Below are 13509 nucleotides of genomic sequence, written 5' to 3' on the forward strand. Positions count from 1 at the left end.
TCCTGCAGTATTTTCTTTTTAAAATACAGACAACGCAATAAGAGAGAGGCTCGAATGCAGGTGGTACATATAGGGGGGAATTCAAATAGCCGTGATAAGCTGCTTTTTTGCGAAAAATGGCTTATCGTGCAAATTTGTACTTATCGCACTATGGGCCTGATTCAGAGCTGAACGCTCTGACCAGAGCGCTCGCTCTGAATCAGGGCCCTCCTACCTTTTTTTGGAGCGTCCTCACGGACGCTCGCATAGCTGTGGGTTACCACCCACAGCTATAGCGAGCGTCCATGATGATGGTCGCGATGGTCTTGACCATCGCGACCATCGGGCTTGCGACGGAGACCCTGCGGTAAGGTCTCGCTGCCGCAAGCCCTGGAGTGATTTTGGCTCTATCATGATGTCTGTGGGGTCGGCTTGAGACGGTAGGCGTTCCCATGGGAACGCCTCCGTCTGGCAGGCACGCCCACCAAAGGGGGCGTGCTGTCAATCAACATCGACAGCACGCCCCCTTTGGTGCGAGACCCGGAGCTATGGAGAGCCCGTCACTCTCCGGGTCTCGCGCATGCGGACGACGGAGCTCCCACCGTCGTGCGCATGCGCAGTGGGGGACATCGACCCGCTTGCGAGCGTACTGCCGCTCACGAGCGGGTCTGAATGACCCCCTATAGCCACGGTTTTTCCAGGTGCAAATTCTCCTTAACATAAAGTTGCGTCTGAGCAGGTGAAAAGTTGGGGAAAATCCCTATTTCAAGGTAAAAATGGCGGGACTTGGTTCAGAACCACTAGGACACCCTCCTTAATGACTAGTTAGGTAAAAAGTTTTTAATTAGCTTAATTTGTCCAATAATGACATGGCAGTTTTGTGGTGATAAAGTGCAGGAAAATGGGTTAATTGATGTGGGACAGGTGAATGGGACAGGTGTTTTTAAGAGTGCAGGTGAGTGTTAGAGGCGTATTTTGAAAGTTTTTTAAAAATGTATTTAAATGACACAAATATATACTTATAGGCATTTTATGCACCCCAATTTAAGTAGAACATTTATTTTGCCAAAAATCACTTGCTTTCTATCATTATTTGGCTGTTTTAAAAAATATACATAAAACAGCCATTTGACACAATTTAACAACCCCAAATACTTTTATTAGGGTCATAAATACACTTCTATATTGATATCCTATATCACCTTGCATTTTTTGGGGGTACAGGCAGATTTCTGCATTTCCACCTATACTTATCGCCAGTAAAAGCAGGAAGTATTTTTGGGCGAATGCCGCTTCGCGACTTTTGGGATTGAAATGCCCCAAAAATAGGTGCATGCACAGACGCGGTAAGCAGAATTCACATGCAAACTTAGTGTGTGAAAAATTACCGCATTATCGCTGCTAACTGTATTCCCCCCCCCATAGTATTCTCTGTGACTGCACTAGCAAGAATTTGAGAACTAATATCGGTATAACATATGCAGATCTTCCCCCATTCCTGGACTGTCTTAATGTTCTGCAGAGTAGAGTGTTATTTTTTGGTGATTACACTAATCTCCATATAATAACTTTAATTGAGACACCTAAATTGTAATGGTGCGTACACACTGGGTGATTAAAGTGGACGACTGAACTATAACGATATCATAGGGGGGGGGAGCGGGTAAAGATTACCCGGGCCTGGGCTTCCTGAGGGCCTCCCCTCCTCCCTCACAGCAGCCCAGCACACAGCATCTACTGAGCTACAGTGGGAGACTGCTCATGGCTGCTGAGCAGCAGCCACAGCAGTCTCCTATGCCTGTGAGGGGGAGCGATCACACTGATCGCGCCCCCCCCCGGCTTTGCGCCGGGCTGACGGAGCTCAGAGCGCCCCCCCCCTCCCAGCGCCACTTCGCAAAGCTACTTTTTTGGGGGGGAAGGGGGCGTGGCCATGCCTCCCGTGATTAGGCCACGCCCCGTTAACCAGGCCCGCCGCAGCTCTTGGCGGGCTTAGTGTGAATGTATGTATGCGTGTGTAAGTATATAAATATATGTGTATATATAAATATATACAATTATATTGATAGGGGCCCCACAAAGTTGTTGCCCCAGGGGCCCCTCAAACCTTAATCCGGCCCTTCAACCATTCCTGGGCTGATAGCCCGGGGCTATCCCCCTGCACCCCTGGCCTTTGGGTGCCGGGTTGATTGTGCATAAAAGTGTGGTGTAAAAAATAGGTTTAATAATATTGTCGTTTACTGGCGAACTATACTGTTGGTCCCAACAAGCCTCCCCCACATGCTGGTACTTGGAGAACCACAAGTACCAGCATGCGGGACATTAAGGGCCTGCTGGTACCTGTAGTTTACCTGCAAAAGAATTATTAAAATAAAGACAAGACTCACACAAAGCAACAGTAACATTTTAGTAAAGCATACATGCACACTCACCTATAATCCCTGTAGCCATTCATGTCCCATTGTCCAGTAGAATCCCTGACACCTGTAAAAAAATAAATTCCATACTCACCTATTCCTAGAGTAGATCACGTCCTCTTCGTTCCCTGTAGGCATCCACAGGGTTAAAAAAAAAAAAGAACTGGGGCGCAGAACCACCTCGGACAGGGCGAAGGGTATATGTTTACACATACCCTTCCTATGCGCGATTGACCGGGACCCAAGTGCTCCCCATGCACATCATTTGTTAACTTTACTCCTTCCTTATTTTAAACACACAGAAACATGCACAGATCTCACGGATCTGTGCATCTCAGACCTGCTCAGGCTAGACTAGCTATTTCAGAAGTTTTCAGAAGTAATAGTGGGCGAGTGGAACACTCACACTCTATTACATTGCTCGAGTTGTATGCTCACTATGGCAAAACATCTGGATGCGTGTTTTGCCATTGTGAGTTGCAGGCTTGTGAGAAACATGCAAGTTTGTATATTCTCACACCCTATTGCATATGCTGACTTCTGAAAATGTGCATGTGTAGCTTTATACTCGCTCATTTTCAAAACTCACACCCTATTACATCTCACCCAAATCTGTTATTTTATTTTGTTGCACTGAGATGTGACACAAAGCTGTTCTGTGAAACTGGACATATCCCAGGGCAACAGATTACCTGCTGATATAAAATCATGTAAGGAAAGTACTGAGGTAGCTGGAAACAAAAAGCCATTGATTTTCTTTCCAACTTCCGTTTGTGTTTTTTCCAGTAATAGAGAATTTAGTAAAACTTGCAGGAGAGCATATAAAAACCAAGCGATCAACATTAAATTATACTTAAAAATGTTCATGCCACTTCACACTTCCTAATTGTGTTTGTTATATACATTACCTAGGTAAGATGTAGCACCATTTACTTGAGATGGAATGCTCCGGGATAGCAGAACTTCTTCTATTTAAGAAACTCTGTAAGGGACCTGTTGTAACATTAAAAGCAGACACCTAGACAAAAAAAAAAAAAATTCAAAATCAATGTTTACATAATGTAAATTCTACACATAGTATCAGTTTAAATGGTAAAATGTACTTTTCAATTATTAGAATAATGTATGACAATTGTGATTAAATATATGGCAAGTGTTGCTTGTAAGAAAAAGTCATATATTAACTTATCTTATAATAGATTGATTATTTGCAACAGTATACATGATCTATAATAATATATGGCTCAATGACTATGCAAAAATATAAATTCCTTTGCTAAAGTTTCTCATTGCAGATGTTTAGGGAATGAATTTACAATGTCTTTAATAAAATGTGGTCCTAGCGAAATGGATGGGACAAAATACAGAGCAGGACTAGACATGCACATGCTTTTTTGAATTGTTTTCTCCTATCCCAAATCATGTACAGATTCTCAGCCTAGGGGTAACACCATCCCCTTACCTGAAACAAATAGGTCTGAGTAAAGTTGCACATCTACATTAAAATAACTGACAAAGGCATAATAATGATATATATTCCAATTCTAAAAACTCATTCCAATTTCACTACCTTACAAAAGGTTCACTGAACTTTAATAGTGCCATATTAACATATATACTGTCCTTGTACATTACTTGTAGTACACCAGGCAATATGCCAATGCATTTTGTCACAGGGCACACAGACTTCTCTCTGAAAATAGCTGATCTCTACTGCTGTATTACTAATTCTATCTCACTGTATGAATATAATGAAGGTGTCAGCTGTTTTTATACAGTATCCTCTTGTGTGGTACTTCTAGAACTTCAACTATCTTATAAGGTAATGTTTTTATTCAAAAGGTTTTTTATGGTCTTGCAATTAGTTTTTTATAAAAGCTGCATAATTATATAGGGGCTGATTCTGAGTCGGACACAATCTTTTGCCATAGTCGCGTCTTCGTCTTTATGCTAATGCCACTACAAAGCCCTTCCCTGGTGTGCATTTATACATCCAAATGTATAAGGACAGTAAGGAACTACTTTAAGGGATACGCCCGCAACACTCCCATAACATGCAGCATCTCTGTGCGTCTTTTCAGCCACCTCCCCTGTTACCTCCCAGTCACCATCTCGGAAAGTCCCTTACATTTATACTACTACAGTGCAACTAAATTTGATCTCCAACTCTATACAAGAAAAATCAGGATGCATGTACGGTGAGACCCAGATGCATGTGCAAAAGAAAAAAACATTTGTGTAAATTTTGGCATAGCATATGGCTCTGAATCATGCACATAGTGCTTTAATGCACTATGGTGTGCCCTCTCTTATTGCAGTAAATTTAAAGTAAGTCTATATTAATTTTTATATATATATATATATATATATATATATATATATATTAGGGGTGTGCACCGGACACTTTTCGTGTTTTGTGTTTTGGTTTTGGATCTGGATCTTTCTTCGTGTTTTGGATCTGGATTGGTTTTGCCAAAACCACCCTTCCGTGTTTTGGGTTCTGGGTTTTGTGTTTTGGATCTGGATTTTTTCTTAAAAAATAAAAAAAACCCGCTAAAATCACATAAATGGGCCTTTTTTTGTTCCTACGCTATTAATAACCCCAATAACATTAATTTCCACTCATTTCCACTCTATTCTGAACACCTCACACCTCACAATATTGTTTTTAGGCCAAAAGGTTGTACCGAGGAAGCTGGATGACTATGCTAAGCGACACAAGGGGGCGGCACAAACACGTGGCCCATCTAGGAGTGGCACTGCAGTGGCAGACAGGAAGCCAATCAGCGTTATGGTGCCCATTTGCATGTAGCACGAACCCGGGAGATCCGTGCTACATGCATCTGTGTGATTGGCACAGAGCAATGACAGGTCCGTGAGACCCGTCTGTGCTGCTGTGGTAAAAAAAAAAAAAAAAAACCTGTGTAAAAAAAGAAAAAAATGGCGTGCACCCCCCCAAAAAAGAGCAACCAGCCCCGGGCATTAGTAACCCAGTGCTGGGTGTGCTTAAATACAGGGGACAAACGACGTAGGGGTCCCCTGTACTTAAGCACAACCAGCACCGGGCTAGTCAGAACCAGCGCTGGTTGCCAAAATACGGGGGACAAACGACGTAGGGGTCCCCTGTATTCTGCGCAACCAGCTCTGGGCTCTGATCCGGTCCTGGTTCTGGAAATATAGGGGACAAAAAATGAGTAGGGTTCCCCTGTATGTTCCAGAACCAGCACTGGACTTTTTCTAGCGGGGGGCTGATGCCACAGCCAGGGGAGCCCTTTCACCGGGCCCCCCAGCCGCAGCATCAACCCTGACCGCTAGTCAGCCCAGGCCGGGGATCCCTGGAGAGCTGGGGACCCCCCCAATAAAGGGGTCACCCTCTCCAGGGCACCCCAGGCCCAGGCTGATAGCCCGGGGCTATCCCCGCCACCCCTGGTGGCGGTGGGTGGCGGGTTGATTGTGTGGTGTGGTGTAAATAAAGAATATCAAACATTGTCTTTACAAGTAGAACTGCAAGTCCCAGCTAGCCTGCCCCGCATGCTGGTACTTGGAGAACCACAAGTACCAGCATGCAGGGCATTAAGGGCCCACTAGTACCTGTAGTTCACCTGTAAAAAAAATGTTTAAAAAAACACAGGACACACACACCGTGACAGTATAAGTTTATTAAACATACATACACACACACACATGTACACATACTCACCTATGTAACCTGTAGCATCGGTCCACTTGTCCGGTAAAGTATCCCTAGGGGACCTGTGAAAAAAAACATACTCACCATCTCCTATGCGAGGTTCTGTCCTCTTCGTTCCAAAGTAGGCATCCCCGGACTTGGCAAAAAAAAAAAACGAAAACGCGATCCACGAACTTAGTACCGTTCTATAGAACGGTACTTCCCGAATGAGAGCTTAGCGGCGGGGTATCACCATGGAAACCCCGCTGCTAAGCGTTCATTGGCTGAGAGAGGTCATCTCCCGTCTCTCAGCCAATGAACGGCTCCCTCCATTGTAGTCAATGGTGGGAACCGCAGGGTAAACTTTAATAACCTTGCGGCTCCCAGCATTGACTACAATGGAGGGAGCCGTTCATTGGCTGAGAGAGACGGGAGATGGCCTCTCTCAGCCAATGAACGCTTAGCAGCGGGGTTTCCATGGTGATACCCCGCCGCTAAGCTCTCATTCGGGAAGTACCGTTCTATAGAACGGTACTAAGTTCGTGGATCGCGTTTTCGTTTTTTTTTTTTTGCCAAGTCCGGGGATGCCTACTTTGGAACGAAGAGGACAGAACCTCGCATAGGAGATGGTGAGTATGTTTTTTTTCACAGGTCCCCTAGGGATACTTTACCGGACAAGTGGACCGATGCTACAGGGTTACATAGGTGAGTATGTGTACATGTGTGTGTGTGTGTGTGTGTGTGTGTATGTATGTTTAATAAACTTATACTGTCACGGTGTGTGTGTCCTGTGTTTTTTTTAAACATTTTTTTACAGGTGAACTACAGGTACTAGTGGGCCCTTAATGCCCTGCATGCTGGTACTTGTGGTTCTCCAAGTACCAGCATGCGGGGCAGGCTTGCTGGGACTTGCAGTTCTACTTGTAAAGACAATGTTTGATATTCTTTATTTACACCACACCACACAATCAACCCGCCACCCACCGCCACCAGGGGTGGCGGGGATAGCCCCGGGCTATCAGCCTGGGCCTGGGGTGCCCTGGAGAGGGTGACCCCTTTATTGGGGGGGTCCCCAGCTCTCCAGGGATCCCCGGCCTGGGCTGACTAGCGGTCAGGGCTGATGCTGCGGCTGGGGGGCCCGGTGAAAGGGCTCCCCTGGCTGTGGCATCAGCCCCCCGGTAGAAAAAGTCCAGTGCTGGTTCTGGAACATACAGGGGAACCCTACTCATTTTTTTCCCCTGTATTTCCAGAACCAGGACCGGATCAGAGCCCAGAGCTGGTTGCGCAGAATACGGGGGACCCCTACGTCGTTTGTCCCCCGTATTTTGGCAACCAGCTCTGGTTCTGACTAGCCCGGTGCTGGTTGTGTTTAAGTACAGGGGACCCCTATGTCGTTTGTCCCCTGTATTTAAGCACACCCAGCACTGGGTCACTAATGCCCGGGGCTGGTTGCTCTTTTTTTGGGGGGGAGGACGCCATTTTTTTCTCTTTTTACACAGGTTTTTTTTTTTTTATTTACCACAGCAGCACAGACGGGTCTCACGGACCCGTTAGTGCTCTGTGTCAATGACACAGATGCAAGTAGCACGGATCTCCTGGTCCGTGCGTGCATCTGTGTCATTGAAATACACAGCAGCACAGACGGGTCTCACTGACCCATCTGTGCTCTGTGTCACTGTCAATCACACAGATGCATGTAGCACGGATCTCACGAGTCCGTGCTACATGCAAATGAGCACCATAATGCTGATTGGCTGAGAGCCGTGACAGACGGCTCTGTCAGCCAATCAGCACTTTGCCCATTAAAGGCAAAGGCATTTTTTTTTAAATGGCCGCTCGAGGCAAAACCTCGAGATCCGACAGCAGATCTCGTGGTTTTGCCTCGGGAGAGGGATCCGGGGCAGACAGGGAGATCCGAGCTTGGGCTCGGATCGCCCCGGATCCCCGAAGTTCGGGTGGGTTCGGTTCTCAGGGAACCGAACCCGCTCATCCCTAATATATATATATACACAGTCAGGTGCATAAATATTGGGACATTGATAGAATTTTCATATTTTGGCCTCTATTCACCACAACAATGGGTTTGAAATGAAACAAACAAGATGTGCTTTAACTGCAGACTTTCAGATTTAATTTGAGGGTAGTTACATCCAAATCAGGTGAATGGTGTAGGAATTACAACGGTTTCTATATGTGCCTCCCACTTTTTAAGGGCCCAAAAGTAATGGGATTATCAACTCAAAAGCTATTTCATGGACAGGTATGGGCTATTCCCTCGTTATTTCATTATCAATTAAGCAGGTAAAAGGTCTGGAGTTGATTCTAGGTGTGACATTTGCATTTGGAATCAGTTGCTGTCGACTCTCAATATGAGATCCAAAGAGCTGTCACTATCAGTGAAGCAAGCCATCATTAGGCTGAAAAATCAAAACAAACCCATCAGAGAGATAGCAAAAACATTAGGTGTGGCCAAATGAACTGTTTGGAACATTCTTAAAAAGAAAGAACGCACCGGAGAGCTCAGCAACACCAAAAGACCCGGAAGACCACGGAAAACAACTGTGGTGGATGAAGAATTATTTCCCTGGTGAAGAAAAACCCCTTCACAACAGTTGGCCAAATCAAGAACACTCTCCAGGAGGTAGGTGTATATGTGTCAAAGTCAGCAATCAAGAGAAGACTTCACAAGAGTGAATATAGAGGGGTTCACCACAAGATGTAAACCATTGATGAGCCACGAAAATAGGAAGACCAGATTAGAGTTTGCCAAACAACATCTAAAAAAGCCATTACAGTTCTGGAACAACATCCTATGGACAGATGAGACAAAGATCAACTTGTAACAGAGTGATGGGAAGAGAAGAGTATGGAGAAGGAAAGGAACTGCTCATGATCCAAAACATACCACCTCATCAGTGAAGCATGGTGGTGTTAGTGTCATGGCATGGGCATGTATGGCTGCCAATGGAACTGGTTCCCTTGTATTTATTGATGATGTGACTGCTGACAAAAGCAGCAGAATGAATTCTGAAGTGTTTCGGGCAATATTATATGCTCATATTTAGTCAAATGCTTCAGAACTCATTGGACGGCACTTCACAGTGCAGATGGACAATGACCCGAAGCATACTGCTAAAGCAACCAAAGAGTTTTTTAAGGCTAAAAAGTGGAATGTTATGCAATGGCCAAGTCAATCCCCTGACCTGAATCCGATTGAGCATGCATTTCACTTGATGAAGACAAAACTGAAGGGAAAATGCCCCAATAACAAGCAGGAACTGAAGAAATTTGCAGTAGAGGCCTGGCAGAGCATCACCAGGGATGAAACCCATCTTCTGGTGATGTCTATGCGTTCCAGACTTCAGGCTGTAAATGACTGCAAAGGATTTGCAACAAAGTATTAAAAAGTGAAAGTTAGATTTAGGATTGTTTAGTTTGTCCCATTGCTTTTGGCCCCTTAGAATGTGGGAGGCACATATAGAAACCGTTGTAATTCCTACACCGTTCATCTGATTTGGATGTAATTACCCTCAAATTAAATCTGAAAGTCTGCAGTTAAAGCACATCTTGTTTGTTTCATTTCAAAGCCATTGTAGTGAATAGAGGCCAAAATTCTGTCAATGTCCCAATATTTATGCACCTGACTGTGTGTATATATATATATATATATATATATATATATACACAAATGGATTACTGATGGGGCGGTAAATCGCAACACAATTTATTTTAAAATTTGTAAAACACAATGCAATCTCTCCAAAGGCTTATATGTCTTCTTTTTCTTTTGAAGAGACAACTTCACCGTTATTCCTACTCGTTCTCAATTTTGATCAATTAGTCCAAACTATGAGTTCGCATTAAGTCCTCCTCGAGGTTCTAAAAAGATACCCTCGTACCGATACCCTCGTACCAAGACACCCAAACACAGGCCCAAGGCCAACGTTAGTAAGAATTAGGAAAATAGAAAGTAAAATAATTCTTTATTAAAATTTAACAGTATGCTAGATGGACAATCTTACACAATTTGGTAATGCACAGCCTTCCAATCTTAGGAAAGGGATATCATACACCTTTCGATCAGCAGATGTTTAAATGTAGTGTCCACCTTTCATTAAAACCCTATGCGTTTCGTCTCTTTATGAGACTTCTTCAGGGGTAGATCTCAATATTGATGTATACACATGTACTTAATGTATACCCAAAATTAGGCAATTCTTTGGATCAGAAACTGTAAGACCTCATACTTGATGTCTAAAAAACGGTACCCGTAGTTTATGTCAGACCATCTGGTGGTCAATTTATTGAACCAAAACCGTGCAACTGGGTAGATGCTTATGCTTCTGAATCCAACTGCTACACTCTGAGTGTAGATTGGAAGGCTGTGCATTACCAAATTGTGTAAGATTGTCCATCTAGCATACTGTTAAATTTTAATAAAGAATTATTTTACTTTCTATTTTTCTAATTCTTACTAACATTGGCCTTGGGCCTGTGTTTGGGTGTCTTGGTACGAGGGTATCTTTTTTAGAACCTCGAGGAGGACTTAGGCCCTGATTCAGACCCACTCGCGAGCGGCTGTCCGCTCGCAAGTGGGTCGATGTTCTGCACTGAGCATGCGCCAGACGCGACGAGCGAAGGAAAGTCCTTCGCTCGTTGTGTCTGATCAAAGGGGGCGTGCTGTCGATGTTGATTGACAGCACGCCCCCTTTGGTAGGCGTGCCTCCCTGACGGGGGCGTTCCCACGAGAACGCCTCCTGTCAGAAGCCGGCCCACTGACATCACTAGTGATGTCAGTGGGAGTGATTTTGGCTCTGATAGAGCCAAAATCACTCCGGAGCTTGCGGTTGAAAACCTCAACCGCAGGCTCCGGCTCGCAGTTTCGATGGTCGCAATGGTCACGACCATCGCGGCCATCAAACTGCACGCTCGTATAGGCTGAGGTGGTGACCCACAGCTATACGAGCGTCCAGGAGGACGCTCCATTTTCATGGAGGGCGGCCCTCATTCAGAGCGTGCGCTCTGCTCAGAGCGTACGGCTCTGAATGAGGGCCTTAATGCGAACTCATAGTTTGGACTAATTGATCAAAATTGAGAACGAGTAGGAATAACGGTGAAGTTGTCTCTTCAAAAGAAAACGTATAAGCCTTTGGAGAGATTGCATTGTGTTTTACAAATTTTAAAATAAATTGTGTTGCGATTTAGCGCCCCATCAGTAATCCATTTGTATATCTTTGAATCAGTCTTTCTAACAGGGGACTTACTGAAGGGTGCTGCTGTATGTGAATTGATCAGCGCAGTTTGGGATTATTTGTGATATATACATATATATATATATATATATACACACACTTACATACACACACGCATATATATATGTACTGGTACAGGTAATATATAAAATAAGAATTTAAAACCCTGTACCTCACAGGGTGGAAGCCGGATTTTGTGCACTTGTACACTGATGCAGATCTCTGTATCTGACACATTAATGTGCATTGCTAGAACAAAAGTAGACAAAAATCAAAACATTCAAAGCTAAAATTAATTCCTCCTCATCTCCAAGTACAATCATAATTATGCAGACATAGTTATATTTGCTCGGTTTTGGTACGGGACGCCGGTGCTCGGTATCCTGGCGGTCAGAATCACGATGCCGTCATCTCAATAGGGTTAAGATACCGACAGCTGTCAGTAAGTATCTTAACCCTTCCCCTACCCCTAAACCTCCCTCCCCACAGCATAAACCTAACCCTCCCCCCAGTGCCTAAACCTAACCTTCCCACCCTAGTCCCTAACCCTCCCCCTAATCCCACTACTTACAGTTGGGATGCCACCGGTCAGGATTCAGACTGGTGTTAGGATTCCAGCACCGGCATTCTGAGTGCCGGCATGTCGGGATATAAACTACATCCCATTTGCTGAGTATAATGAATATCAAATAATCTCATTGTGACCTTTTTAAGATTTATATACAAAATTGTTTTGTTTTTTTCTAAAATAGATATAAACATACTTTTACGCAGACAGTAGACTCCAAGCACACCATATCTCTCTGTATATTCAGTATTTTACATAATTTTATATTAACACTTTTAAAAAGTAATGTTATTATCTTAAATGGATGAAAATTTGCAAATCATTTTATTATAAATTCTGAATGTATTTTCACAGTAACATCATCCATCTGCCTTTTTTTTTTTAGATCTCTTTTCAAAAGCTGTTATTTTCCTTTATTGCTACAGTATCAACAAGGACAATGATTTTCTCTGGAAGCACTGCTGAATAAATCAACGCTGCTAAAGTTTAAGGTGGTTGATCTGTAAATACAAAGTTGAATTCATGCTAAACCGAATTCCTAGTAAATATCAAAATAGGAATGTATAATGTATTTAGGGCTGAGCGTTCATTGGCTAAGAGAGGCGAGCCTCCATCTCTCAGCCAATGAGCGGTTACCACCGTTGACTTCAATGGTGGGAACAATTAGGTTACTAAAGGCAACTCCTGAAGGTTGTCATCAATCACAACTTACACAATCTAAATAATACTATGGGAGAAAGTGCACCCTACAGAGGATGTCAAGCTGTATAGGATAGGTGGCTCCTCATATTAGCTGGTTCCAAACAACCTCACAGCTGTCCTTGAGGAGCCTGAGCATGAGGGAGCAGAGGCCTCACCAACCGCCCCTGTTAATGTAGCCCCCCCAGTGCTCAGGCCCTTTGGAGGCTAGTGCACAGAGACAAATCTAGGGCAAAAACAATATTGATAATTCAATTTTGTCTCAAATTTTTGCAAAAGTTAGGATTTTGCTAGACACATACTACTTTGATTTAATCCACCTTTTATTTGTAAATTCATCACAAAATAAATGCATTTTTGTTCACAAAGATCATTCTGTTTTATAAACATAAATATATATGTTGTATGTAAACAACAGTTATGAGTATTTTATGGTTGTGTTTTCTCTATAAACAGAGATTCCCAAACTGGGCCCCCAAGGCACCCTAGTCCAGATTTTAAGAGTATCCATGCTTGTGCACAGATGGTATAATCAAATTAACAGTTAAGTATTAATTTAGATACCTGTGCTTAAATATGGATAACCTTAACATCTGGACTGTTAGGATGCCTTGAGGACTGATTTTGGGAAAAATGATATAACTATGACAAATATGACAAGGAATCCTATAACTAGAGATCAAAAAGTACAAAAACAAACAAATTCCATGTCAAAATATGAGATACAACAAATTTCTGAATAATAAAACTGAGAACAAGGTGAATGAGAATATGATTGTTTATTAATTATTGCTGTTTGCTGACAATTGTTTAGCTGATGAGACACACGCTGTGGAAAATGAGTGTAAACAAAGGAAATATCATTAGCTTAGCTGTCTGAGTGGTTCACTCTGCTGTAGAGTGGCACAGACATGTGAGTGCTCAATC

The 13509-nt window shown here is 43.4% G+C and overlaps 1 protein-coding gene across 1 annotated transcript in view; it reads right to left on the reverse strand.

Annotated features, from left to right (window-relative positions):
- The window catches only part of CUNH18orf63 (chromosome unknown C18orf63 homolog), a 140628-nt gene that overhangs the window by 48914 nt on the left and 78205 nt on the right, over positions 1–13509 (reverse strand). The window contains exons 6-7 of the mRNA XM_088475978.1: positions 11488–11564; positions 3302–3411 (exon numbers count right to left, since the gene is read on the reverse strand). Of these exons, the coding sequence (XP_088332104.1) occupies positions 3302–3411; positions 11488–11564 (187 nt within the window). The remainder of the gene's footprint in view (positions 1–3301; positions 3412–11487; positions 11565–13509) is intronic.

This window comes from Taudactylus pleione, unplaced genomic scaffold (genome assembly GCF_031769625.1).
Source record: "Taudactylus pleione unplaced genomic scaffold, aTauple2 ptg000179l, whole genome shotgun sequence".
NCBI lineage: Eukaryota > Metazoa > Chordata > Amphibia > Anura > Myobatrachidae > Taudactylus > Taudactylus pleione.